This window comes from Oenanthe melanoleuca, chromosome 3, assembly GCF_029582105.1.
Source record: "Oenanthe melanoleuca isolate GR-GAL-2019-014 chromosome 3, OMel1.0, whole genome shotgun sequence".
In the NCBI taxonomy this organism is placed as follows: Eukaryota; Metazoa; Chordata; class Aves; order Passeriformes; family Muscicapidae; genus Oenanthe; species Oenanthe melanoleuca.
In genome coordinates this window covers 140,345-168,125 of record NC_079336.1, presented here as the reverse complement: position 1 = coordinate 168,125, position 27,781 = coordinate 140,345, and the positions used below count along the sequence as shown (strand labels likewise).

Below are 27,781 nucleotides of genomic sequence, written 5' to 3'. Positions count from 1 at the left end.
ACAGCACACAGAGCACACACACACACAGCACACACAGCATACACACAGCACACAGAGCACACAGAGCACACACACACACACACACAGCACACACACCACACACACACAGCACACACACACACAGCACACACAGCACAGCACACACAGCACACAGAGCACACACAGCACACAGCATACACACAGCACACAGAGCACACACACACACAGCACACACACACACAGCACACAGAGCACACAGAGCACACACAGCACAGCACACACACACACACACACACACACACACACACACACACACACACACACACACACACAGCACACATACACAGCACACACCTGCACAGTGCACAGTGGTGCTGGAGAGTGTGTGTGTGTGTGTGTGTGTGTGTGTGTGTGTGTGTGCACGTTTGTCTGTGTGTGTGCATGCAAGCAGTGGGGGGACAGGGAGAAGCTGGCAGCTCTGGGTCCATTTCCATCCCCTGCAGTCTATGCAATCCCAGCCTCACCCCAATCCTTGTTCAAAGGGCCCTGAAGCTGCATCACTGCTCACAGTGAAGAGCTGAAGAAGACAGGTGACACTCACAGGCACGTGCTGATGGGCTGGAAGTGGCACTTCAAAGGGAATGTCTGTCCCCTGAAAATCAGAATGGTCCAGGGAATCCAGGTTTCCTTCTTCAATGGCCTGGGAAAGAAAGGGTAGAGCACTGGGCAATGCCAGCTCCAGAGCTCACAGTTCAATTCATGAGAGGATGCTCCTGCCTGTTCCTGCTGTGGGGACCAGGCCCTCCTGTCATGCCTGACCACACTCTGCAGTGTCTCTCAGACAATGCCCTATCCAGGTGGCCTCAAAGAGGGAAAGGTGTAATTGGGTGCTTTTGTTTTCCCCCAGCTGCTGACAGCACTTGGAGTCTGGCACAGTGAGGTCTGTCAGCTCCCTTGGGTTTGGTGTTTCTGACTGCCAACCTGCTGGTCAAGGAAGGGACTGAGGGGACTCCTGAGTCTTCTATCACAGTGGCCAGAGTGCTGGGCCACGGCCTCCACCTCCCAAGTAGTTTTTCTTCTCTTGGAACAACTTGAGTGAGATCACCTTGAAAGCTGTAATGGCATCTGCAGCCACGAGGATTTCAGGCATAAATTGTCAGGCCAATGTGCTCTTTGCTGCCATGTGCTCAGTGGCACTGGCACGCCCAGGGTGGCCTGGCCAGGGCTGTGCAGGTGCCCTGCATGGCAGCTCCTCCCACAGGTAGTGTGAGGGTGCCCAGGGCCCTCCAGACACACACTGGGCAGAGTTCAGGGGCTCTCTCACAGTACAAGCTCCAGTGTGCTGCACTCAGGTGTGCCCTGGCCAGGCTGGGGTCTGTGGTGGCCCAGCAGCCCAGTGCCACCTTAGAGAGACAGCCCTCCCCACGGCCCACACTCACATCTGAGAGGTCCAGGAAGCGGTTCAGGAACACAAATGCCATGTTCTCCCAGCTGACTGCCTGGTGTGGAGAGGAACCCTGAGTGAGATGGGCAGCTCATCCTCACAGCCTCAGAGCCATGGCTGGGAAGATGTGGCTCTGTTTGTGCCACAGTGCCCTGCCTGCAGCAGGGAATGGACAAGCAGGTTGCACATTCCACTTGCCATCCCCAAAGACTGAAGCCCTCGGACAAGCAGCTGCACAGGCTGCCACAGGCTGTTCCACAGAATGGACAAGGCATCATGACCAGCTGGATGGGCTTGGAGCAGCCTGGTCTGGTGGGAGGTGCCCTTGCCACGGCAGGGGATGGAACAAGATGAGCTCTAAGGTTCCTTCCCACCATTCCATGATTCTACTATTGCACAGCCATGTCCAGGCAGCGAGGACATGCTGCTGTCCTTGCCATGTGTCTCAGCTCCCAGGCAGACTGTCAGACACTTGGGTGGTGCAGAGCAGAGCTGAGCAGTCTCACATCCACACAACAGAGCCATAAATGGCCTCTGTCCAGCCCTGGGTCTGCAGGTCCCATCTGCTCACTGGCTGAGGTCCGGCCACTGCTTGAGGAACAGCCTCCAGTGGCAGAGTGCAGCAGCCAAGGGAGGATTTGGGAAGATAAAGGGAGAATCCCTGAGCCCAGGGTGCCCTGTGTCCTCCTCTGGTGCAGTGGCAGGCAGCTCTTACCCTGGCAGCCATCCCAGCCTCGTAGAAAGCCTTGTCTGCAGGGAGCAGGTCCGTGTGGCGCAGCAGGGAAATGGACAGCTGGGCAGCCACGGTGTCCTGGGGACACAGCACAGCAAAGCCACAGCATTCAGCAAAGAAAAGAGGCTGGAAGAGATCACCCCAGACTCACAGCAAGGACCCAGCACCCATACACGCCCTACACGTAAAAAAGGTCAAAAACTTCAGTCCTGGCCCTGAGTTCCCTCAGTACAGAACATACAGGACCATCACCTGAGAGTGAAATTCCTTGGCTTTATAAACCTTGCTGTTTTTCTCACTAGAAGCCACACCCAAACATTCTCCATCTAGGTCACAGAACAGGTGAGGCTGGAAGGCACTGCTGGCTTGACATTGCTGGCGGCTCCCAAATCCTGCCCCTAGCCCCAGTCAAGGCAGAGGCAGCTACATGCCTGGGTCAGGAACATGCCTGGTCAGGTTTCGACCATCTCAAGGAATGGAGACTCTCCAACCTCTCCAAGAAACCTATTCCAGCCACAGTCTCAATAAATGTTTTCTTGTATGCAATTATGTAAGAATTTTGGAGCAGAGGTGAGGAATTGAAGGGCAATTTCACTTTTCTGCTGCCAGATACACATTGCCACACAAGAACTGTCAAGGCCACCCCTTTTTCACAGCCCCAATTAAGACTGCCCAGCTCCTCAACATTCCTCAACAGCTGTGGAGATCTGTACAGGTTTCCAAGACATCAGACTTGGCTCTTGCTGTCTGACCTGTTTCTGCACCCCCAGCATCCACACAGAGCCACGGGGAAGCCCCAGTCTTCCCTGTGGCTTTCAGTGAGGCCCTTTTCCTTTTCCTAGCCTTTTCCATCACAACTCCAGTCCCAGATCCATCCAGAGCTCTAGAACAATTCCACAATCCCACATGGACCAAGACTTCAGCATGGGGACCAAGAACAAATGCCAGCACACACAAGACTCCAAAACAGTCACAGGGCCTTGTGATGCCCCCACACAGGTCAATGAGCTCCCAGAGCCCCCCAGGAGGCCCAGCCACAGGACCAGTACCTGCCAAAGCCTGTGTGAAGTCCAGCAGCTCTTGGAGCCCAGGAGAGCAGAGGAAGCCTTTCCTCTCTTGGGAAGACCAGATCTTTAGTGATCCCTGATTTTCTACTGGCACCTCTGCTCTCACAAGGACCAGCTCCTCCCCTGGTTTACAGCTCAGCCACAGAGGCTGAGGCAATACCCACGACAAGTAGGAAAAACCATCTACAGTTCTACCTGCTAGTGGTGGGCCCCAGATTATTGCAGTCCCCTTCTCATGCATCCATGATGTGTGATTTGTGGAGTAGCCTATGAATAGCCCTGAACCTGCAAATCCCCTGGTGCTCCCCAGCCTGGCAGAGGAGCTCCAGAGCCTCACCAGCTGCTGCAGGCCCTGTGCAGCAGAGCGGGTGGCGCAGTAGTGGGAGATCAGCAGCATCCTCTCAAACTCCTCACGTGCCTCAGGGCTTGCCTCGCTGGACTTCGCTAAGTTTTCACACTGAGGAGAGAAAATGAGAGGAGCTGAGATCAGGAGAGCACGAGGACATTCTTCATCCACATGAGACAGGCAAGTCACGAGAGAGAAGGATCTGGAACATGTCTGGGACTGAACAAGGGCTGGACCTTGGGTGCTCTGGGTCTGAAAGCAAGCTGAGGAAGGAGCTGTGAGAGCCAGGGAAAGTCACCAGTACTGCAACAACAGCCAGCACTGGAAGCAGGTGTGAGTCTGGATGGACAAAGGGAGGAGTTTTTGATTTTGCTTATGCTCTAAGTAGGTATTTGTGGGACAGGAACAGAGATAAGGGAATCACGGGCTCTGGCTGAGGTGTTCTGGACAGGAGTGAGGAGCAAAAGGCTCCAAGCATCCATGGGGAGATGCGGAGGACTCATCTTTCCCAGGCTCAGTAGCTCTGTGCTTTGCCCATGCTGAATATGGTGTAGGACAAGAGGAGGACACAACAGCTCCCCTGTCACAGTGACACCTGAGCTCTGAAAGGGCCAAAGGCCAGACCCTTCCCGAGGATTTGGCCTGGACACAGGGTCTGCTCTGCCTTCTCTTGCTCAGCCACACCCACTTGACAGGACCCTGCTTTCCTACTGTGCACACCTCCTTAGCCTGTGTTCTGAGAACTTGCCCGTGTCACCTGCTGAGACTGGCTCTCCCTGCTCAGCCAGGAAGCGCTGGGGGCCGGGGCTGACCAGGCAGGGGTGGCCATGGCCACACTCACCAGGCTGAGGAGCATGTCCCGCAGGTCAGCCCAGCTGGAGTATGCCTCAGCACAGTTCATGCCAGCAGCATTCACCATCTCCACAAAGAGACGCTTGTAAATGTTGAAATTCTGCAGCAGAAAGGAGAGAAGTGTGCGAGGAGGCAGACGGGGAGTCAGTGCACCCTGGAGCCCTCCTGCTGCCCAGCACAGGCCAAGCAGATGGTCCCAGAGTGGCAGTGCTGCCATCACTGGCTGGGCAGGGTGCTGGGACAAGGCAGGGAAACAGGATGGGAGGGAAGGATGCCTCCTGCAGCCAGTGCTCTCAGAGAGGCAAATGGTTCCTTTGCTTCTGAACTTGGTGCTCAAAACACAAACACTCAACTCCCCCTGCTCCCTCCCATGGAGAACACACTGGGAGATTCCTTCAGCCCCCTGCAAGAACCCACTGCAGGGCTGGAGGTGCTGAGCACGAGGCAGTGCCAGGCCAGGCTGGGAGCACAGATCACACCCAGCCCGGGGGCTGCCCCCTCCCTCTCCCTCACCTGAGGCTGCCCCCTCCCTCCCTCACCTGGGGCTGCCCCCATCACTCACCTGGGGCTGCCCCCATCACTCATCCACCTGGGGCTGCCCCCCTCCCTCACCTGGGGCTGTCCCTCCCCTCCCTCACCTGGGGGCTGGCAGGGGCTCCGTGCTGCACGTACAGGTGCAGGGCTCTGTCCCAGCTGCCCCCACAGATGAGCTGTGTGGCGTGCAGAGCCACGTACTTGTGCAGCACCTGGTAGCCCTGCAGGACGACAGGGACACACAGCAGGACTCAGGGACACACTGCAGGGACTCGGGGACACACTGCAGGGACTCAGGGACTGAGCACTGGCCACCTGGAGGGGCTGGACCGGCCGTGTGTGCACAGCTCCCCCCACCTGAGTCCCGCAGGGTGGAACAGGCAATCAGAGCCAGCCTGCCCTGGGCACACCTGGGCTTAATCTGGGCCCTGCTGACACCTTTATCTTGGCTAGATGATGCTGTGCTGATCCTCCACACCTGCAAATGCAGCTGTTTTCCAGCTGTTCACCACTTGCCAAGGATGCAGCACCTCTACTATGTGCCAACTTGACTACCAACTGTAAAGCAGCCCTTAGTGCAACAAAGAAAGTAAATAAAACTCTGGGTAAAGATATTTGTAATTTACAAGCTGCTCTAGTCCATTATCCACAAGCTGTCCCAGCTCCAGGACTGCAGACTTGAGTGCTGCTCATGCCTGTGCTGAGCACAGAGACACTGCTGAGGACTGCTGCTGGCCTCAGGTGAGGAAGGACCTGCTTCACACATGCATAAATATAGCAATGAGAGGAAGAAAATGGCACAAAATGTGCAATCCTGGTAAAAACTGAGCAATGGAAGCAAGTTTATTATGCAGAAAAAAGACCAGTGTCCCAGCAGATATCCAGAACTCAAAACATCATGTTCAGAACAGCTTGGGATAAAGATTAAGTCTGGTATGTGATCTGTTGTGATAAATGTACCATTTTTTGCTGTATAATCACTGCAGAGCAGCTGAGTCAAAGTGATTATATTCTGCACTGGCTACAGGGAAGGGTCCTGCTAATGCTCTCAGAGGCACGAGCAGACACCAAGATGCTCTTAGACTCAGTGTGGCTTTGTGCCACTACAATAAACCGATTATTTCCCATCAAATGGAGTGTGCAGTTATTCTCTGTGGCTCCTGAAAAGCAGAATATCAATAGGGGAGCCTCCCAAGAGGACAATGACTACAACAGAGACCTTCTGCATCACAGAGAAGCCCACAACTAAGAGACACCAAGCTCACTCTAGTAGAACCCACACTTAGGTTTTGGAAGCAAAGTTATAAAACCACAGTCCCAGACACTCCCAGTGCTTTTCCAAGGCTTCAGTGCTGGCCTGAGGACAAGCTGTGATGTCCCCACTAACTGCAGACACTGTTGCCAAGGCTGCCCTGTTATTCAATCTAAACCAATACCTTACCCAAAAGAACTGCCTGTCCTTGGTTACCTCCACTACCAACAGCTATTGAACCAATAACTGTTCAATAACCAATCACCCACCAACAGCCACTGAATACAAACCATCAAAGTACATCCTGGCAATTGAGAGCTGGCTTCTCCTGCTACTGCCTTGAAAGAGCACTGTAAAATAGTTTCATTTTGCTTTTCTCCATTTTATTACTCTGCTGAGGTAATTTTGTTAGTTTCAGGTCAGTAAAACTGAAAAAATATCAAATTTGCTTTTCTGACTAGGATGTCTCATTCTGACTGACACCAGTGCTCTCAAGAAGATAAAGAAGGCTTTCTTCCACAAATCCTTGTTTCCATGGTGCCAATTACTTCCAGCCCAAACAACTCATTTAGCTTCTTCCAATGCTCCATTAATCACGAAATTTAAACACAATATCCTTCCAGGCACTAGCACCGCCCCACTCAGCCTGACTGGCCATGGGGACAGCGGTGTGGTGCTGCCTGAGCCTTGCAGTGGCTCTGCATGCTGCCCACCCCCTCCAGGGCTCCAGGAGCCCAGCTCTGTCCCTGAGGGCTCACACAAGCACTCACCTGCTTAGCTGCGACTTCCAGGCACTTTTCCCACTGCTCCTGCTTTGCATATATGTCCAGAGCTGCCATGACATCAATTCCCACCAGCTGAGGATGGAAACAGCCATAAATTCACTCTGCAGGCCAGGTTTCCTGCTCACATCCACACAGGCATCAGGTCACCCATGCCTTTTTCTCCCAGACACAGTCTCTTCCCCTCCATGGCAGGAAACCACAGAGCTTGTGTGACCCACCTTCCATTAGAGGGACCTGGTCAGGCTGCAGAGGTTGGCCCCTGAGAACCTTATGAAGGTGAGAAAGGCCACAGGTGCTGCACCTGGGTCAGAGCAACCCCATGCACAAAGGCAGCCTGGGTGGAGAATGGATGGAGAACAGCCCAGAGGAGGGCTTAGGGGGTGCTGGTGACAACAAATTGGACATGACCCAGCAAAGTGTGCTTGGAGCAACCCAACCTAGTGCAGGGTGTCCCTGCCTGAAGCAGGGGGTGGAATGAGAGGAGCTTGAGATAAGCTCTAAGGTCCTTTCTCACCCAAAGCCTTCTTTGATTTTGTGGTCTGGCATGCAGTAGCCATGGCTCACAGGCACACACAGACTTCTCACTCCTGCTCACAGTCAGGCAAAAGGCCCATAAGAAAGGCCTCAAGGATCTGCACAGGTCCTGCCACCACTCCCTAGCCTGTGAGACATCCCAAATACGTACTGAATCCACCTTCCCTTGTCTTTTCAAGTACTCCTTATAACGCTGGTCCACGTACTCCTCTGACCTGTGGGTAGAAAGAATCCCAAAAGGCAGCAAGACTCATGTCTTGCATCAGTGCAGAGGCTGGATTCAACTTTGGCACCAGCAGACTTCCAGCTGTGCTGCCCTGCTAGCAGGCTGCTGGTGCACAGAGGGATGGGGAAGGAAAGGGTCTGAGCAGTGTAATTTGGGAGGGGAACAAGGGATCACAGGGCTTTCAGAAAGAAATGCTTACACAGAATTATGGCAAGGGAAAGGCAGATAGGGATAAGGCTGAAACAAAAGGGGATAACAATTTCTGTGGCATGTGTGGCAACAGGAAAGTGTCAGAATGTTAAATGGCTTGGGAAGGGTAGCAGTGGATAATGTACCCAGTCAAGCCTGGGAGGGACACTGTGGGGAGAACCCAGGAAACCCAGGGGCCACAGACAGGACAAGGGATCAGCCTGGGGTGGCAGAGGGAGCAAGAAGGGCATAGCTTGTGAAGCTCAGGGCATACCTGGGGTCAAACTCCTTGGCCACGTGCTTGGCTTTGCTCCACTCCTCCCCTTCAATGAAGGCATCAACAGCTTCTCGGACAAGATCCAAGTTCAGGTAGAGCTCAGCTGCCTGCAGGGCCAGAGACAGCTCCATGGCAGACACAACCCCAGGGGCTCCCTGCCTCCAGGCTGAAGCTGGTGCTGGACCACCAGACACAACACAAAGTCTCTGCCCAAAAAATAAGCCTCTCCTCTGCTTCCTGCCTCCTCCCAAGGCCTGTGTCTCTCACACTATCCCAAGACTTGATTCATCCCCCTGTGTCATCCTCCTCAAAGATTCTGCATGGCCTGCCTCTAGATAAGGCCATCCATCCACCCATCACCCCAGGATGTGACTTGACCTCCTTTTACGGAGCTCTCCTTTCCAGTGCCACTACTTCTCCAGCAGTCTGGGGGCAGGAGCCAGGTCTCACCATACTGTATTTCTTCATGGCCACCAGCTGAGGAGCCACAGTCCGTGTCACTTCCATGCTCTGTGACTGATCCAAGAATTTCACAGCCAACTCAGCAGCCTGTGACGAGAAATTGTCAGCAGCTCAATTGATAAAAATGGTGGGAGAGTGAGATGAAGATGGAAGTGCACAGACGCAGCTAAAAGACTGAGAGTTGGAAACACTTAAGTGATGGAGAAAGGGGAGAAATGGCAGGTTGTTTTGGCAAGTCAGAGGAGCAAAGCCCAGCTACTTTCACACACAGAAGATCAGACAAGGACACAGTTGTTGAAGCTGGTACAAGGACATGGGTGTGAGTGAGAAGTGTGAGCAAGAGCACAGCACAAAGGCTGGTGGCACGGAGCACAAGAAGGGGCCAGGCTGAGCCATGAAGTGCAGCTCTTCAGTGCAGGGAGCTGTGGGCACACAGACACGGGCCTGCCACAGGCAGTGGAGCCAGAGCAAGGGGGCAGCACCATGCAGGACAAGCACAGCCTGCCATGGCTCCAGAGAACCCTGAAGGCTTTCAGCCCTGCAGTCACTGCAGCCTGCAGCCTCTCCTGTGCCCTGCAGTGACAGAGATCCCTGAGGTGCACCCAGCCAGGGGTACAGCTTCCAGGCAGAAGAGCAGGAGAGGGGAAGCACACCCCTCTTACCTTCAGTAAGCACTTCTCCACCAGGACACTGCTGCTGGGGTCCCGCACCTTCAGGTAGCAGTCCACTGCCCTGGCGTACTCCCCCGACTGCTCCCACTGCCGGGCCTGCTCCAGCAGCCCCTCAGCTCCACTGCAGGAGGAATCAGGCTGTGAGCAGCACTGCACCTGCCAGAAAGCCTGCACATGGGCTGTAGGCTGTGGGCAGGGAGCTCAGACAGAGCACGTGGCAGAGAACATGAACAGTGTGAGGACCCTGGGGAGAGGCAATGGCAGTACAGGAGACCATGGAGATTTGTGAGTGTGCCAAGATGCCATCTGGGAGACCGTGGATAGCAGAAAGAAGCCTCCCAGAGCAATAAGGAAGGATGACAGGAAACCTGTGCAGTAAGAAATCCAGAGCCCTCAAAAGGGAACAAGTGGGTGTCAGGGATCCCATCAGCCTGTCTCTGTAAGGCATCAGCAAAATGGCCATGGGGAAGATCTCCCAGCTATTTCCTGCAGGCTGATGACAGCACTCTTACCTGGAGCCTTTCCTGGCAGCCTCTCTGCCACACTCCTCCTGCAGCTCTCCCAGCCGACCCGGCAGGTACTCCCTGCAGATGCGCAGGGCCTCGCTCCACATGCCAGCCTCCTGCACAGGCACAGCGGCACACGCTGCACCAGGGCCCCCACACTGCTGCCACCACCTAACCACCATCCCCTCAGGCCATCCTTCCAGAGGACTGACTCCAAGAACCAACCACAGCAGCACCACCCAGCTCTTCCCTCCCCCAAAACAGAACCTATGTCCGTGCACCTGCCCTCCTGAGCTCAGGGGAACACGCTCATCCATCCCAGCCACCTCTGGCCTCCAAATGCACCCACTTGTGCTACCCCAAGGACCACCTGTATTCCAGCAGGCCACACCCTCCAGACCTGTCAGAGTGAGAAGCTATGATGTGAAATCCACTGGTTCAGTGCTCAGGCCAGAATTAAGTTCCTTGGAAACCCTAAGTAAATGGTTTCTCTTTGGCTACTGAGCTGACAGGGGGAGCTGGGAGGTGAATTTCACTCCTTCATCTAGACCAGTGAGGAAGACAAGGATGTTTCACAGACTGCACTCACCTTATAGTACTTTATGGCCAGCTCAGGTCTCTGTGCTCGCAGCAGGAAGGCCTCTGCCTTCTGGAACTCCCTCTGCTCAAAGGCAAACTGTGCCTGTCCAACAAGCACATCAGCCACGCTGCCTGGGTCATGAGCCTCAGCCACACGCTGTGCAGCGTCCCAGTTCTGGTTATGCACAAACCTGGGGTGAGATTAACAGGGACATGAGATGGAACAAGGATGACAAGGAGCAGCCCAGGGCTGGAGAGGCAACCAGGCTGGCACTGCAAGGAGAGAGCAGATGCAGCAGGCCAGGATGTGGAGGACACATACATCAGCACAGCCTCCTTGGGCTTCCCAGCTTTAATGAACTCTCCTTCAGCCTCTTCAAATTTGCCCTAGAGGAGAAGAAGTGACTTGTTTGCACACCTTCCTGTTCTGGTATCATCTCGTGACGTCCACTACTACTGCAAGGCAGGGAGGATTTATGAAACAGAAGTGTGTGGAGCTTGGTGCTGTCACCATGGAGCCCTCTGGACACGCAGGGACTGCAGCCAGAACTGTGACTGCTGCAGCAGCCCACGGACAGCTCCTCAGTCACCTGAGGGACTAAAGAACCTGTCCCTGTTCCAGGGAGAAAATTACCTCATCTTCCAGGAACATGGCATACTTCAGGTGGATGTCTGGCATCTTCTGCTTCATGGAGAGGCGGGCCAGCTCAAAAGCAAATTCAAAGACCCTGCAATGGAAGACAGAAGCTCTGTGCTGTGAGACTATACCTTCATCAAGAACAAGACATCCAGAAGAGCACAAGACACTGGAGAGGAGAGAGGGGAACACAGGGAGTCCCAAGTGAATTATCACTGCCTGTTCCTCCTGTTCCTGACCAGGAGCTTTTAGAGTCCCCAGTAAGGAAATCTGGCTCCTTCAAACCTGCTCTTAGAGCCCGATGCAGGAGCCAAGGAGCCTTGGCAAGAGCAGTAATGAATGGCCAGCTGCAGAGCAGGGCCAAAGCTCTTGTGGCAGGCAGTTACTCATGGTGCCATGAGGAGTACCTCTCTTGCTCAGAGGCTCTCACAAGCCTTCCCCTGCAGAGCTGAAGGTACAAACTGCATTTGCCTGCCCAGCTCAGACTTGGCATTTCAGAGACCGACACAAAGATGAGAAGTGGGATGTGCAAGGATGTGGAAGGCCTGTTTGAAGCATGGTGGGGTGGGAAGATGTGCCATTTTCTGGACCTGCAGCTACCATAGGCACACAGTTATCTTGGCACACGTTTTTTCTGTGGTTAGGCAGAAGGGAGGGAGTGCTGGGCAGAGGCACCTGCGTACCCCGTGTCTGTTGCATGGTCAATGGCCATCTCCAGAAGCCCAAACTTGCTGAGGAGTTTCACAGCTGCCTCTCCACCCAGGCTCTTTGCCCACAGATAGGCCACATGCTTATGGGAGTTTGCACCCCCGTGTGCCTTGGCCACCTGTGCAAAGAAAAGGAAGAACCCAGTGTATCTGTTTCACCTTCAGCAGACTGAGCCCCTCTCGTGTGCTGCCTGCCAACAACCAAAACCATCTGTTCCCTCCCAGCTAACCCTTCTGCAACCAGCAGTGTCATGCACTCTGAGTGGGAGAGTGAGACAGAGGCACACAGTGCAGCACAAGAGCTGCAGCCCCAGCACAGCCCACATCACTGCCTGCCCAGCAGAACTGACCCCAGCAGCCAGGGCCAGGCTGAGGACAGCAGGGCTGGGCTGTGGCCAGGGCAGCACCTCTGAGCTGGGAGGAGCTCAGGGGCAGAGCTGTGCCTGGAGGAAGGCAGCACAGCAGAGGGCCAAGGCTCAAACCCTGCTTTTGGGCTGCAGTGCTGCAGGCTGGGAGGCCTCAGGCTCCAGGGCTGAGGCAGCTCTGAGGCTGGGAAGTGCACAGCAAATGTTCTGATCCTGCAGTGAACAGAGACAAAGCACTTCCCACCAGGACCCCCTAGCCAGAGCCTGCACAGGGGGAGCTGTGAGTGACTGTTATTACCCTGTATGCTTCCTCCCACATGTCATTCACTCTGTACATGTTCACTGTGCTCTTCCAGTCCTTGGCTTCCAGGTAGTGGTACTCAGCCTCCTGCAGGCGCCCCTCTGCCTCCAGCTCCTGCAGTCAGAGGCAGAGACACGGTGACACTGTGGGGCTGCACTCCCCTCCTGCTCCCAGGCTGCACTGACATCTGAGAAATGCTTCTTAGGCCTTGGCCCTGAAAACAGCTCCTGGACTCAGCTCCTCCTGAGCTTTCAGGAACAGGACTGTCTACTCCCAGGAACTGCTGCTGTCCCTATGACCAGCCTTGGAAAATATTCCTCTTGCCTGACTGGCATAACATTCCTGCTCTCACACTTTCAAAGAAAAAGCCAACCCAAACTCTGGCCAGGATGAAACATGGTTATGACTGAAACCCACTCTCTTGTGACCCTATAAACAGCAGTCCAAAATGAGATCCTTCTGAGCTGTCCTGAAACCACAGAGCAGCAATCTTCCTCGGGGAGGGGACACCTCTCAGAGCCAGCAAAGCCTCAGGTTTGCTCTGCCTGGAGGATCACCAAAACATGATGTGTCCTGGGCCAATACCCTCACTCCTCCAGGCCTGATCCTTCACCCACCAGGAGATACAAAGGCCTTCAAAGGGAAGATTTCACTGACTTCTGGGGGAATTTTTCACAGGTACCTTACAGGCACTGACTGCTTCTGTCTGGGTGCATAAAAATGCACATATCCTATAGCAAATCCAGGAGAATTGGAAATGTGGCTTTCTTAGATGTTTAATTATCTTGGATATCTAAGAAAATTAGGCCTCTAAGTAAGGTTAAGTGATAGTTACAAACTTACTTAAATGCTGCTATGGGTTGTTCTTTTGCTAAGTTGCTAAACATAAGTTACAAGCTCAGTGTTGCTAAGTGCTTCCCTTCTGCTGAGCTGCTAAGCATAACTCCAAAGTTATAAGTTAGGCTAAATGCTGTTAGGTGTTATTCCTCTGTTAGATTGTTATGGTTAAGCTATAAATTAAGTTAGGGGTAAGTTAAATATTTTCCTATGTTACATTGTTAGGCTTAAGGCATAAGTTAAGTTAAAGCACTCTCACGTTTCAGTGCTGTTAAGGTTTTAGGCTGTGCTCTTCTTTATCCTTGCCCACACTATCTTTTGTCTCTCACACACACACACAGACACATATCCACACACCCACACCCCTACAGGTAGTTCTCAGTTCATTTCTGTTTTGATTGCCTGTATTTTGTTTGGTTTTGTTCTTTCTTGTTTTCCCTTCTTGTGCCTTAGCTGTCCTGTAAGTGGTAAAGTGAATCTTGACAACAAACTCGTTGTGCTTTGATGCTTAATATTAAACCTGACTTTTGCTCATACCCTCACCACTGGTTTTTAAGCAATCTCAAACACTTGTCTGTAAGAATGATCCTGCCCCTGCTTGGTCTAGCTGATCCCCTGCCATGAGAAGCACTCACCTTGCCCAGGTGAAGGTGAGTATCTCCAAGTAAGTCCTTGTGGTACTTGGCTACCAGGCAAACCATCTCATCATACATCTTACACTTCTTGTACATGGTGATGGCCAAATCAGGCTCATTCACAGTGATATACAGCCTGGGAACACAAGCAGATCCAAACAGCTCAGCCAAAGACTTAACCAGCCCCTGGAGTCTTTCTGCACCCTGAAATAATCAGCTTCAGTTCTCTGTGTGTGGAGAAAGTTCCTCTGACCATTCCAAATCTCAGTCCCAAATTCTCCTCCCAACCCAGGAAAGGGCTTCTCCTCACTATGGACAATTTTTTAGGCTCAGCTTTGGACTGATACCAGTACTGGAAGAAACTCACCTCTCTGCTTCTTTGTACTTGCCCTGTCTCTCCATCTCCTGGGCCTGGGTTATGTACAGCACACTCACATCCTCCTGGCTCATACACTTGAGAGCCAGCTGCCAAAAGGAACACAGGGCAGAAATGAACAGCAATTTCCTGACACATGACAGGAAGGAGAAGTGGAAAACATGTTTCCCTCCCATCTGACAAACAGGTATCTGTGCCACATGCTCTGCAAAGAAGGGGCAGTCACTTGTCACTGCCACAAGCACAGGACCAGCTCCTGGAGAGGCCATTTGTGCAAGAGCTGCACCCACACGGGGCTGTGAGAGAAAGGAGGTCACACTCAGGATGGGAACACTGGGAATGGATTTCTTGCTGGCTGCTGGATGGCCCTGCATGCATATTTGGGAAGATCAGGCACTGGTGCACAAGGCACTATCACCTCCTGACAGGAGGCACACCCCACCAGGTGGGCTGAGGGTCACAGCAGCTTTGGCTCCTGACTCTACCTTGTGAGCCTGCTCCCAGAGCCCAGCCTGCGTGTACATGTCGATGGCATCCTTGCTCTGGCCTCCTTTGGTGTACAGCTCCTCTGCAACCTGCCAGGAAAAGCACACTCTCAGTACAGCCAAGGGACACAGGAGCAGGACTGTGCTCTGTGCTCTCACCTGGTACTCCTGTAAAGATGCATAATGCTGGGCAATCTTGAGGTAGTATTTGGCTGCTGTCTGTCTGTCCTGCAAGTCCAAAATGTAGATGGCCTTCTTCCACTGCCGGGCTCCCAGAGCTGCCTCAATGGCCTTAACTGAGCACCTGGCATCAAACCACCAGGCTTTAGAGCCAGGCAGCAGGCACCTCCTCGAGCTAAGCTGTGCCAGGGACACGAGAGTGCTCTGCTTGATTCACTCCCTGAGTCACAGCAGCATAAAGCAGCTGAGTAACTGGCAGTGTCAAGGGGGTGAAAGAACTGGGACAGAGGGAAGAGCAATCAGCAGGGTAAGATTTTGGGAGAGACTGAGAAGGCATCAATGGCTGGTGCACACAAGCAAGTGGGGCGCTGCTAAGGGGGGTAGTGGGGGTTCACTCAGGCTGGCAGAGGCATAGGTATCAGCTTTATGCCCTGCCAGTACCTGCTGCTCACACTTACACCTTCCCTGCTCCCACCTGGCCTCGATGTAATGGTTAATAGCAGCATCCAGCTGTTTCTGCTGCACCAGATGGTCTCCCCAGGCCTCCTCCAGCTTCACCACCTCTGCAGGAAACGCCAGGCGAGCCAGCTCCACGGCTGCAGGGGACACAGCAGCTGTCAGGCTGAGGCAGCAGGGGGGCACAACTGGGGGGCAAACAGGGGGCAAACAGGGGCCTTGGATGTGGCACAGAGGGAGGGGAATGGTGACTGTCTAAGCCACTCCAGCTCCAACTCAGCAACCCAGAGCCTGTGGAGAGCTGGGTCAAACCCACGCTGGTTAGTCAGCATGGACAAGGGCTTGGGAACAAGACCCTCTCCTGGGACTGCATGCGCAAGTACAGCTATGTGAAAACCACTGAATGATATGGGAGGTGAGAGCAGCCAGGCACCTCCAGGCTGCAGGGCAGTATGTTGCCACCAGGCCAGAGCCCAGGCTCCTGCTGGGGGTGAAGGGAGGAGCACACTGAGCACAGTACCTTTCAGGAAGGCACTGCCCTTGGCATAGCACTCCAGAGCCTTCCGTGGGTTCCCAACCCTCTCGAACAGGTCTCCAGCCTAAAGACAGATACAAGCTGTTTCCAGAGCCACCATCAACCCACATCACCATACCCTCCAGCTCCATGCACACTCCTGCACCAGCTCTGCCTTCCCAACTAAACAAGGAACTTCTAGGAAGACAGCATGTGCCAAGACCACTGTCCTCTCTGCTGACTGACCCCAGCACAGCCATTCTAGAAGACCAAAAGCTCATTCCCTTCAGTATTTGAATGGTGTCAAGATCACAAATCCAGAGAACTGTAATAACAGTGCAAGTATATGCCAGCCTTTCCTCTATTTGTCCATCTCTGACAACCTGCACAGTAGAAGCTGCCTGAGTTTGTCATGATTCCCTCACATCATCATATTTAATGAATTTTGACAGATTCTACCTCCATGATTTGTCTAATCATTTTTGGACTATTTATACTTTTGGTAACAACATCCAGTAGCTGGAAGCCCCAGTTACTCTTTCAACTGAAAGCTTAAGGAAAGATGACAGGTTTGAAAAAGTACAAAGTTTTCTTGTGTCAAAATGAAATGGCCTGAAAATGCTGAAGATAAATTGAGACTAGAGAAATGTAATTTATAAAGGAGACATAAAACAAGTTAACAAAAAGCAGTTGTTTTCTTCATACAACATCTAACTCAACTGGGTAAGTCACAGCCAAAATTGTAACTCAAAATCTATGTGTGGTTCAAGCAATAATTTGACAAGCTCGTGGAAGTAAAATCTATCAGGAGCTCTTAAACACAGACATAGAGCTGTTCAGGTACGTTACAGGCTGGACCCCATGAAAACACACTAGGGGAAGTGCCACCCTGTATTTGCCTGCCCTGTTCTTTATTTTCCTTTCTTAAGCATCTGCCAGAGGCCTCTGCTGGCCAGGACACTGAGCAGTGAGCACACTCAGCACTGCTTTCTTACATGAACATGAGTATGTGCTGTGGAAAAAATAATCTTTGATTTTAAAACTGTCACCTAACAGTAAGTTATCAATTTTTGGTGCTATTGGACACAGAGAATAATCACATCCCTTCCTTATGATATTCATGGCTCTACAGTCTTCAACTCCTTTGTTTTTCTTCCTTAACTTTGCCATTTAGACTATCCTTATGCTGTATTTTATTCTGATATGAGGAAGCACTGACATTTCCACAGCAATATCAACTTTTCAGTTTGATTCACAATTCTGTTCCTGTTGATTCCCATCTTCCTAAGGGCCTCCTTAACTGTTACTGACACTCTATATTCTGGAGACAAGTTGCCAATCAAATGTGATCTTTTTCCAGATTAACAACAGTAATTCTAGACCTCACCATGTACAATGGATACAGTGAGGATTTCCCCCTAAATGTTAACTGCAAACTTGCCGACACAGAATGACCTCTGCTACCCTGCAGCTCAGTCCCATGTGCCCCACAGGTGCAGAGGATGGGTGGGCCCTGATTCCCCACTGGAAGCCCAGTGGGAGAGCATTCACCTGTTCATAGAGCTCCCCTCTGACCAGGGCCGTGGAGATCCTGTCGATGACATCTGCACTGGTGAGCAGCTCGTCCCTGCCCAGGGCCAGCCGTGCCGCCTTGGCTGGCAGCCCTGCCCGCAGGTACAAGCTGATGGCTGCCAGGTAGTCACCCTGGCCCTCCTGCACCTCCCCAGCCTTCTCCTCCTGCTGGGTATCCAGCAGCCACTGGTAGTAACCCCGACACAGCTTCTCCAGCATTGGGTGTCCCTGTGGAGAAACACAGAACTGCTTCAGCTGGCGAGGAGGAGATACTGCCCAGCTCATCCTGCAGGATCTGAACACCTGGCCATAGTACCAGGCCTCTTGCTGTCCAGTTACCAGAAACTGCAATGCCAGCCTTGTGTACCACAGCACTACCCATTCTTTTTTCAAGCCACAGATATGCCTAAACCAATTTCAGCAGCTTTTCTCCCTATTCATCCAGGTCTGTATGCACTCCAGTGAAACCTTCCGTTCTACCTGGAGCCGTTCTAAGGCTGCCCCTCTAAGGTAGGGCAGATGAAAAGAACACAGACCCTGAATGGAGTCCCAGCCAGAAGGTTTACCAAGCAAGACCAGCCCATAGCCCAGTGCAGCAATGCTCTGTACCTTGGCCTTGGCCACCACGATGCATTCATCCCACATGTGCAGCTCCTGGTACATGTCCATGGCCTCCTCTGTGGCGTTCTGTATCAGAAAGGAAAGCATCAACCCCAAGGCTCCAGGTTAGGAGCAGACACGTTTCCATGAAGCTCTCAAAGCAGGCAGGGTTAGATGTGCAGAAAACACTTGGAAAAGTGCACTGTCTCCTTTATTGGGGTACACATCCTCCCTCACACCCTTCATGCATCTCAGAGGAATCCTACACCTCAGAACAAGGAATACAAGAGAAAACTCTTCTCCTAGAACAAGCAACATCTTCCTCTCCTCTTACAGCACTGGGCACACACCTCCCCGCCCAGAAACAACACAGAACCTTTTCCACTCCTTATTCCTTCACTCACTTGCTCCAGGAAGATCATCTCTGCCAGCTTGTAGTTCTTGTCCAGCATGGCCAAGCGGGCCCGCACCAGGTAATGCTCTGTGCCATCCCCACCCTGCAGACAGCAGCAGCAAGCTCAGTTTGCTGAGGGAAGGAACAGCCTCCAGAATGGAACATGGAGGGGACTGCAGTTGGAGGCTGGGTCATTACAGAAATGAATCATAGCAGTGACAAGCCAGGACAGTTTAAAATGGCCAGCCTTGAGAGGGACTTGGCAGCTGTGGATGGAAGACAATGCCAGCAGTTTCTGCATGAGGAACTGGTCTGTAGCATGGCACTGGTGAGCAAGGGCACAGAGGATAATGTGCATGCCAGTGTTTACATGTTTAGCAGGAAAGTTTGACTTACATGCTCCTGAGCTGCCTGGTCAGCAATGACATTGGTTTCATGCAGAAATCGAGCCTTTGCCATGTTTCCCAGAGCTGCAAAGCACCTGGAAAATGCAAAGCAGTTAGTTGATAACCAGGGTTTGTTTCTCACTTTTGGTCCATAAATAAGAAACTGGGCAGCAAACTCAGCTCAGGAATGGGAGAGGTGGGGTAGCTCTACTTTAAGAGAAGGATTTTGCCAAGACCTCTGTTCAGATGTGCCCTCTAGCCCTGCTCCATGGGGGAATCCAGGAGCATGGCCAAGGCTCATGTTTCACCTGCCCAGGCTTCAGCAATTCCTCAAGCTTGTCCATGTCTGCCAGCTCTGAGTCCTTGCTACACACAGCTTTGGGCTACCATCTACAAAAATCTGTGCTGCAGAGAGAGGTGTGCCCACCCCTGGCTCTGGCATCACCACTGGGATGAAAAGGCAAAGTTGTAGCATGGAGTAGAGAACACCTAAGCCTCCAATACAGTGAATATTCACACCACACACAGAGCCACTTCTTTAGCTGCACCCTGAGATTTCTGAGGTTTCTGAGATCCTGCAAACAGCATGATGAAGCTGTGGAGATGTGATGTACCTCTCTGCAATGTGCAGCTGTCTTGCTTCCAAAGCCAGTCTGCTGAGGGTCTTCCACATGGCTTCAGTCTCTGTGGACATTTCCAGTGTCTCCAAAAATGCAGTAGCCCTTGAGACAGACAGATTTGCAGACTTCAGTGACAACAGAGCTCTCTGAAGAAAATCCCAGACTGAGACAGCAGCTTCTTAACCAGAGCAGCACTGCAAACAAAGCCAGCTGGGTGTGCCCAGCTCTGAAGAAGACAGTAACACAGGGCCTGACAGAGCAGGGGAAAATTCAGAGATCTAGGTTACTCCTACCTGGGCTAAGGTACTCAGAGGCACATGATCAGCAGAAGGCTGTAGCAGCAAGGGACAAATCTAAAGTGTTCTGTCTGATACAAGTCCCTGCTGAGAAAGTCTCTGAAGATACAACAGAGCTATGAACACATGAAGATTTCTTCCCTGGTCACTTTTAAAAGTCCTCTTAAGAGTGTCAGCAGTACCCAGCCATGATGTCTTGGGTTGCAAATCTGTCTTTCAAACCAAGACATGTGACCACTTCAGGCAGTCAATTTTAACTCTGCTCCTGGATGTTTCTGTAACACTGCTACCATCCCTGGAAGGGCAGCAGTAGAAGCACCCAAGCACCACTTCACACCTGGTTTCTCTGGAGACACTCTTATTCACTGCAATTAATTGACAACTACCTTCAGGAAAGCCCTGCTGGTGTCTGTGGGACCACACTGGCCAGCCTCTCCCTGAGTGTGAAAACACAAAGCTGCAGAGAGGCAAAAGATGAAAAATCTCTCCTGAAGGACTCTGATGCTCATTACAGCCAGACCTGGCACCAACAGCATGCTGAAAGCCTGAAGTTCACCTCTGGAAAGCTGTGCAGCTGCAGTTCATGCATCACTGATTCCCAGGTACCTGGCACATGGTATGAGCTACCTGCCATCCCCACTGGCATATCCAGCACTTACCTGTGATAATCCCCATCATCAATGGCAGTTCCAAACTCTATGAGGCCTTCATCCAGGGTGTAGGACACAGTGTTCACCCCTTCAGATACTATCACCTCAGTCTTTCCATCACTCCTTTCCAAGCCTACGATATCCCCCTAGAAAGAACACCAGCTGTCAATACTCCTCTGTTCATCTGAGGGATGTGGGGTTCCAGGGATGTGAGGGCAGCACTGCAAAGCTCTGCCAGTCATGGCTCTTCTGAATGAGCCCCCACTGAGCAGACTGAGCCATGAAGCAGCCCCTTGCTCCATCTTCTGCCAGGAATGTCTGGCCCCAAAGGTGACACATGAGCTCATACTTTGTTCACAGGAAACTAACAGCTCCCTTCTGGCCTCCTCCTGCCAGACCATCCTTGCTACTGCCACACACGTGAGGAAGAAGAGAAAGAAAGTGCAGGAGGCAATCAAAGTCTGCAGAGCTTTACCTTCAGAGGAAACATGGTGACTCGCTCTGGAGCATCGATGTTGTACCAAATGCAGAGACTGTTCCTGTTCTGAGCAACCACCACGTCACTGCCCGGGACCCACTGCACGTAGGAGCAATAGTTCAGAATGCTCGTCTTGGTGCTGCTGTCAATGTCATACAGCTGCAGCTGCAGGTGGGAGAGGAGAACAGGCTCAGCTGGACTTGTGGCTGGGCTGCTAGCTCACACACATCACAGGAATACCTGAGCAGGCCTCTTGTAAACAGACATTACCCATCAGGAATCAGACTTTTTCCACGACACACATCCTAAAATCTCATACTTATTTACACATTGCTTTTTAAACCCTTGCAGCATTCTAAGCCACACGCTCTTGCCTCCCTTATGGTTTGGCACAGACATTTATAAACCAGAATATGCCTCGTGCTACTTCAGTTCCCTCTCAGCTGCAGAGCTGGAACACGAAAATGGGCTCTGAAGTCCTTCAGGGGAACTAGAAACTAAGGGACCAAGAAGGGCCTTCCTCTGCAATTCTGGGCAGAACTCTCTTGTTACATCTCATGAGATTCCCGGGGCTCAGCTCTGGAGCTTGTTCCTCTGGATGGCCCTGTCCTTCAGGTGTGTCATTCCAGCCTCAGCTTGGTGCCATCTGCAAGCTTGCTGAGAGTCTACTCAATCCCTGCATCATTAATGAAGATATAAAATAACAGTCCCAACATAGACCCCTGAGGGCCACTCACTTGTCCCTCATGTCCACTGGGACTGAGCCACTGACCACTTTCCTCTGGATGTGGATGTTCACCCAGCTCTTACCCAGCAAACAGTGCACATCAAACACATCTCTCTCCAATCTAAGAGAAGGATGTTGTGGGGAACTGTGTGAAAGCTAAATGACACCCACTGCCCTTCCCCTGCTGCTGATGGAGTGTCTCCACCAGAGGCCACTGGGCTGGTCAGGCAGGGCTCGCTGCTGGTGAAGCTGTGCTGGCTGGCCCCGGTCACCTGCCCTGGCGGTCCTCAATTACCTTCCCTTCCCCATCTGCCTCAGCTCTGCTTCTAGGGGGAGCTGCCCCATGATCTTCCAAGCCCCAGAGGTGAGGCTTTCGGGTCAGTAGCTCCAGGGTCCTCCTTCCTACTCTTTTTAAAGATGGGTACAATGCTTTCCTTTTTCCAGGCACTGGGGCTTCACCTGACTGACTTTTTGAATACCACAGACATACGTACCTCAGAAGGACCTATGATTTTCATTTTAAGGTGTGATGAGATGAAGGAAGATGTCTAGTAACTAAGTTCAGCATTAGTTATGACTCAAGAATGCAACACTACCAGCTCATGCAATCTGCACATGGTCAATCTTCCTCAAAGGAGCAGTAAGCAAAAAATCAGGAGTATTTCAGATGTGTTTCTCCCCTCCCTCCCTCCATTCAGGCATGTCTGTCTCTACCTCTCCCCACACACACCATCCTGCCTGAGGTGCCTGCCTCACCCTCATCTTCTTGTCCCTGAAGAGCAGTTTGTGGCCTGTTTCATTCAGCTCCAGCCAATCGATCTTGCTGTCATGGCTGATCATGCCAGCGTTGTAGCCACCAACAAGGTCCACTAGGGAAGGAAATAAAGGAAACAATGTCAGTACCTGATGTACCTCAGAGTGCTGAACATTCAGAGCTGTGCCAGGGGAGTCAGATGCCTGGGACCTACTGAGGGCAAGGCCCTCAGCAAAGACACTGTGACATGAACAGCAAACAGCAGTGACATTTATTTTGATGTTTTATTTTGATGCCTTCTCAGCAGCAGCAACTGTCTGTGACATGCACAGCTCATGGGCAGGACAGGCAGCACAGAGTCTGGTCCAGGACACAGTCACAGACACCCAGGCTGTGTCCAGAATCCTGTCAGAAGGAGCACAGCCTGGTGTCCAGTGGATGCTGCTAGGCAGAGGGAGTGCAAAGGGGAAATTCAAGAATCTGCTGCTTGGTAGAGGGAATGCAGAGAGGACCTTCAGGGATGTGCTGCCTGGCACAAAAAATGAAAAGGAATGAGGAAGGCTGGGAGGGGAAGGAGGGTTACAGTCACCTGTTGCTACAGTCTTGATGTCTATCAGGTAAGCCAGTTTCTTGTTCTCATCCACGCCTCGCTGCTGTCTCTCGTTGATACGGACACTTAGATTTGAAGGGAATGACAGTTACCTTCACTGCTCTCAAATTCACATTTCAATCACATAGTCTCTCCCTGACTTTCCTGCAGTTTCCTTGAGCACATCTCCAGCACATCTCTGACCTGCGAAACTTACCCAGTACCTATAGCTGCCTCAAGTGGGAACAAACCTTTCTGATCCATGGCTCCCCACCAAAGCTACCCCTCTGGAGCAAGGGGTTCCCAATAACACATCAGTTACACTGCTCTGAGCAGCCCATGATCCTCCCTTCTCCTCAATCACAGCGTGGAGTATAGAATTTTAGAGGGACAGAGGAGGTCCTGCTGGTAACTGAGTCCCTAATGATGCTACACCAGGACCAGCTGGATGCAGAGTTACCAGGGAACATGCACAGGAGGTCCCTGCTCAGCAACAGCCATGGCAGGCTGCACCATGCAGAGGAAAAAGAGGCTCTTGTGCTTCCAAACCTTGACAGCCAGTAACCTGGCAACTAAACCCATCACTGGTCACTCTGAGAAGTGGGTGTCTGGGGGCTGCATTCCACAGTGTGGGACACTTCCAGAGTTATGTATCTGAGCTCACTTTACTAAACACCTGTGCTGGTTACACAGGCAGATGCAACCATTACCTGACCAGATGAGGGTTCACAAACTCTGTGCGGACAGACCCCAGAATGTCATTGCTTCCATATTCCACTAGTGTCAGCTCTCCAGCATTAAAAATCATGCAGACCTGATGGGGAGAGGGGAATCCACTTTTACAGTAAAGTGACAGAAACACTCACACGTGCCAGTGAGGGGTAGAGGAAAGAACTCTGCTGCAGACAAATTGAAATTTAAATACTCTGGAATGACTGAAGAGCAGTTCTCATCTTGTTGTTGTGATTGACAGCTTTTCCTCAAGACTGGGGATTTTAACTGTGGGACTATCAGTCCTGCAGGAGTCAAGCTCTCCCCATGACAGCTGTATTCTGTATCTCTAACAACCTCTCTGGCCATTGCTCTTTCATTGCTTCTCTCTCCTTCAGGGTTATGACTTACATAACTTGTCAGTCCATACACTGAGTTTGTTCTGTACCTGGCATGTGCAAAAGGCAAGTACAGGGAAGAAGCAGATTGGGATCTGCATGACGAGGCTAAATCCAGGAAACTGCTGAGAAACAGGGTTCTCCAGAAATGCAGGTGACATTTTTCTTGCTGGTGCACACACAGCTTTACATACCATTCAAGGGGAGCATTCTGTCCCATCCTACTTACGTTCTCATTGTCAAAGAAGAATTTCTCATTCCCCCCAGATCCCTTCCAGGCCACCTGCAAAGCAATGGCACAGGGTGAGGCTGACAGGCTGACCAGGACCAGCCTGCAGATGATGGGGTGCACTGTCCAGCTTTCGGCTCCCACAACAGACAGCAAGATTTACACTGCACAAGAGATTGTGTTCCATCACTTTAGCTGCCAACACTGTTTTCCAGTCATTCCCAGCTTGCAAAGTCCACACATTCCTCTCCTTTCTTTTGGCTCAGCTCAGACTCCAGCTCTCTTTGTATAGAATATTACTGCCTTCTGAACAAGAGGCCTTTATGTGACCAGGGTACTCCCTCTATCCTATCCTTCACAGGCCCTTCTCCACCTTCCCCAGACCAGCTTTATTACAAAAAGCACCCAAACAGCTCCTATGCCTTGTTAATCATAGGCACAGAATCACTGCTACCACTGGTGGGAGCAGAATCTCCTCACCACATGTAACTGAAACCCTTTTTTATTTAGGGTCATATTAGCAATGGCTGATCAGCATAGTGCCAGTGGGGGAACAACTGATTGGAAATTTGAGTAGAGCACTGGATAATGCAATAGCTACTGTGGTAACACCAGACAAGTGGCCAGAGAAGCAGAAAACTGAAAGCCAAGGCTGCAGCAGTCCTCTTCCCCCATGGAGTATGAACTCCAACTTACTGCCTCAAAGGAACTCCAGTGAAACAGCAAGAGAGCAAATGGACATCTCATAGCCTTGCTCTTTCTGAGAAGTGAGTATAGCTGTGGAATCCAAAGAAAAACTCTGCTCAGTAAGATGTAGAGAACCCTAGGAGCTTCATTCTGGCCAAATTCTCAGTTGTATTACCAAGTATCAGCATTCTCCAGTGCAAATCTCCAGTCAGAGCTCCTGCTCCAAGAGAGATTGATTAGCCCACCATCAGTCTGATTAAAGATATGTGACATCTTTGTGAACAAAGCAAATATGTCCTTGAAGCCTATTTAATGCTTTTATCAGACATTAGCCTATTGCCCACATCCTCCAGGCTCAGCACTCAGGGCACTGTGAGGCTCAGGGGATGGACAATTTTGTATGAATTATCTGGTACCAGAAATGGCACTGGCATAAGCTGTGGGATGCAGTCATGAATTGTTTCCTGATGACTTTTTATTTTGTTTCTTTTAAACACACGAAGATTTGTACATTCACATCTGGAATATACATATGCAAAACATCCAGATTTGGGCCCCCCAGTACAAGAAAGACTGATAAACTGGAGCAAGTTCAGCACACAGCCATCAAGATGGTTGGGAGTGAAGCACTAACACTGTGAAGAGAGGAGGAATTTGGGATTTGGCTTCTTCAGCCTGGAGAAGGGAAGGCTTAGGGAACCTCTAATACAGTGATAGCAGGCTTTTTTTGGCAGATGCAGAGTGGAAGGATGAAAAGGGGTCCTAAAATAGTAGTTGAAATACTAAGAAGACTTAAGAAAAAGGCTTTCTTTCATGAGTACAGTAACGCTTTGGAACAGAGGACTAGAGAAATTGTGGGCAACAACATCTGAATTTAATATCAACCTTCCTTTGGGCAGTAAGCTTGGTAAGAGACCTCCCAAGGCCTCTTCCAACCTGAATTATTCTATGATTCTTTGAAAATCGAGGTATTGTTCCCATGCAGAAATCATATCCTCCGAGTTATGAAGTTTAGCACTTTACTGCAGAAATGCCACTGATTTTCCAGTACCTCACTGAGCTTGTTGGAGCTGATGTCACCCAGCAGTAACGTGTCTGAGGTATGGGCCACCAGGTACCTGTCCTTCCCCAAGATCTTCACCTCATCAATCTCATAACCATACTGGGATTTCAACACAAGTCGAGTTCCTGTTGAGAGGTTCTTTACGATGGCCTAGAGAAAGTGAGAAAAAGCAATATGATGTCATGCACAGAGTAACAGTGCAGACTTCTCATCCCGTGGAAGATGAGGCAACAGATGATACTAGGATATTTAGACATCCCCTCACATCATTTCCCTCTGCCTTTTTAAAAAACCTTACCATTCCTTTCACATGGGGTGACAGCTGTAGCAGACATGTGGGATTCTTGCTTTTGCCATTTACAGGTTACTATCCTAACTGGAGACCCACTCAGGTCCCCAAGGATAAGCCTCCTTTGAAGAGTCCTGTACTCTCTCCCCTGACTGCACAGGGGTGCCCAGCTCACCCCCAATGCCACATTCTGAACAAGGCAAATTTGCAGAAAATTAATCACTTCAGAAGTCTGCACTTGACATGGAGGTTCCTCACAGAAACTCACAAGGCAGGAAATTAACTCCATGGTCTTTTATCATAGCCAATTCCCACCCAACCTTAGCCCGGGCCCTGGCACATCCCCTGTGCTTTTCTCCACAAACTGACATGAAAAAACCATAGGTGCAGAACTCCAAACATGTCTAGTTCTGGTAAACATCCTATTTGCATCAGGAATTTCATACCTCATTAGATATTCTCTTACCTGACTTGGTCCCACATATGTAATTTCAAATTTATTTTTGTAAATGGTTCTGCGAAGGCAGCAGTCAAACTGCTCAACTCCTCCACACAACGTACCCTGGGGACAAGAACACATCGTGTGGTCAGTGAACTCTGTAAAGGAGAGACATTCCAGACCTGCTTACATGAAGAGGATCAGAGGCCAGACACAAACACACCAGTCCCAGCTGTTCTGGAAAACAAGGTTCAACCACCCGCACGCAGGAGAACCAGCCCTATTTTGACTTTCTTTAGACAACAGAAAGAAGCAGCCATTCTCAGAAAAACAAAGATTACCAAATACTGACATGAATCTGGGATGGAGGAGGCAGAAAACACTTTTATCCTCATCTTTCCCATTATTCTTCTCAGTTTCCCACTTCTCCCTCTCCCAGCCTCCTAATCTCTCCTCCCTTCCGGAAGAATCCTTTCACCTTTATTTCCTTTTTTATATAACATTCCCATTCTTTCCACTGATCTCCTATCCCTTAGTCCCTTCCCCTTCTCTGAAAATATTTGTTCACATGTTCAGTAATTCTGGTCTGAAAATATCAAGGATTCTTGATTGTTGAACACAAAAATATACAGAAATTACTAAAGAAAAGTCACAAATAACATCTTTAATACATAATTTAAGCGTTTTGAATTAGTCAACTTACTACAGAAAATATGTAGAAAGATAATTTAAAGAGATTTAAAGAATTATCTGACTTTAGAGAAAGGCAGATGAAGGCTTGATGGCTGAAGGTAGAAGAAAGAGAATGTTGAACTGAAAACACTCAGCACAGAAAAACAGAGTGTAATTAACAGGTCAGTTTGTATGCTGCTTCTCACAGGTGCCAGGAGGAAAGAAGGCTCCTGGGACTGCTCTGGAGAAGCCATGCTGACCTCACCATGCCTCTGAGAAAAGAGAAGGGCTGCTGCAA

General features: G+C 51.0%; 1 protein-coding gene across 2 annotated transcripts in view; it reads right to left on the bottom strand.

Annotated features, from left to right (window-relative positions):
• Positions 1 to 27,781, bottom strand: part of IFT172 (intraflagellar transport 172) — a 37,828-nt gene that overhangs the window by 2,709 nt on the left and 7,338 nt on the right. The window contains exons 10-45 of one of the 2 annotated variants that reach the window (XM_056487270.1): positions 26,839 to 26,934; positions 26,072 to 26,233; positions 24,334 to 24,387; positions 23,706 to 23,809; positions 22,996 to 23,081; positions 22,409 to 22,521; positions 20,923 to 21,090; positions 20,457 to 20,593; positions 19,496 to 19,603; positions 18,892 to 18,976; positions 18,506 to 18,598; positions 18,111 to 18,188; positions 17,481 to 17,729; positions 15,936 to 16,014; positions 15,435 to 15,555; positions 14,939 to 15,083; positions 14,780 to 14,869; positions 14,286 to 14,383; positions 13,919 to 14,054; positions 12,444 to 12,560; positions 11,757 to 11,899; positions 11,071 to 11,164; positions 10,759 to 10,823; positions 10,447 to 10,627; positions 9,864 to 9,973; positions 9,343 to 9,472; positions 8,669 to 8,767; positions 8,216 to 8,325; positions 7,678 to 7,741; positions 6,978 to 7,064; positions 5,060 to 5,176; positions 4,411 to 4,521; positions 3,561 to 3,680; positions 2,139 to 2,234; positions 1,419 to 1,478; positions 581 to 679 (exon numbers count right to left, since the gene is read on the bottom strand). In XM_056487270.1, the coding sequence (XP_056343245.1) occupies positions 581 to 679; positions 1,419 to 1,478; positions 2,139 to 2,234; positions 3,561 to 3,680; positions 4,411 to 4,521; positions 5,060 to 5,176; positions 6,978 to 7,064; positions 7,678 to 7,741; positions 8,216 to 8,325; positions 8,669 to 8,767; positions 9,343 to 9,472; positions 9,864 to 9,973; positions 10,447 to 10,627; positions 10,759 to 10,823; positions 11,071 to 11,164; positions 11,757 to 11,899; positions 12,444 to 12,560; positions 13,919 to 14,054; positions 14,286 to 14,383; positions 14,780 to 14,869; positions 14,939 to 15,083; positions 15,435 to 15,555; positions 15,936 to 16,014; positions 17,481 to 17,729; positions 18,111 to 18,188; positions 18,506 to 18,598; positions 18,892 to 18,976; positions 19,496 to 19,603; positions 20,457 to 20,593; positions 20,923 to 21,090; positions 22,409 to 22,521; positions 22,996 to 23,081; positions 23,706 to 23,809; positions 24,334 to 24,387; positions 26,072 to 26,233; positions 26,839 to 26,934 (4,005 nt within the window). Of the gene's footprint in view, positions 1 to 580; positions 680 to 1,418; positions 1,479 to 2,138; positions 2,235 to 3,560; positions 3,681 to 4,410; positions 4,522 to 5,059; positions 5,177 to 6,977; positions 7,065 to 7,677; positions 7,742 to 8,215; positions 8,326 to 8,668; positions 8,768 to 9,342; positions 9,473 to 9,863; positions 9,974 to 10,446; positions 10,628 to 10,758; positions 10,824 to 11,070; positions 11,165 to 11,756; positions 11,900 to 12,443; positions 12,561 to 13,918; positions 14,055 to 14,285; positions 14,384 to 14,779; positions 15,084 to 15,434; positions 15,556 to 15,935; positions 16,015 to 17,480; positions 17,730 to 18,110; positions 18,189 to 18,505; positions 18,599 to 18,891; positions 18,977 to 19,495; positions 19,604 to 20,456; positions 20,594 to 20,922; positions 21,091 to 22,408; positions 22,522 to 22,995; positions 23,082 to 23,705; positions 23,810 to 24,333; positions 24,388 to 26,071; positions 26,234 to 26,838; positions 26,935 to 27,781 lie in introns of both variants that reach the window. The other variant, XM_056487269.1, reaches the window with a different exon arrangement.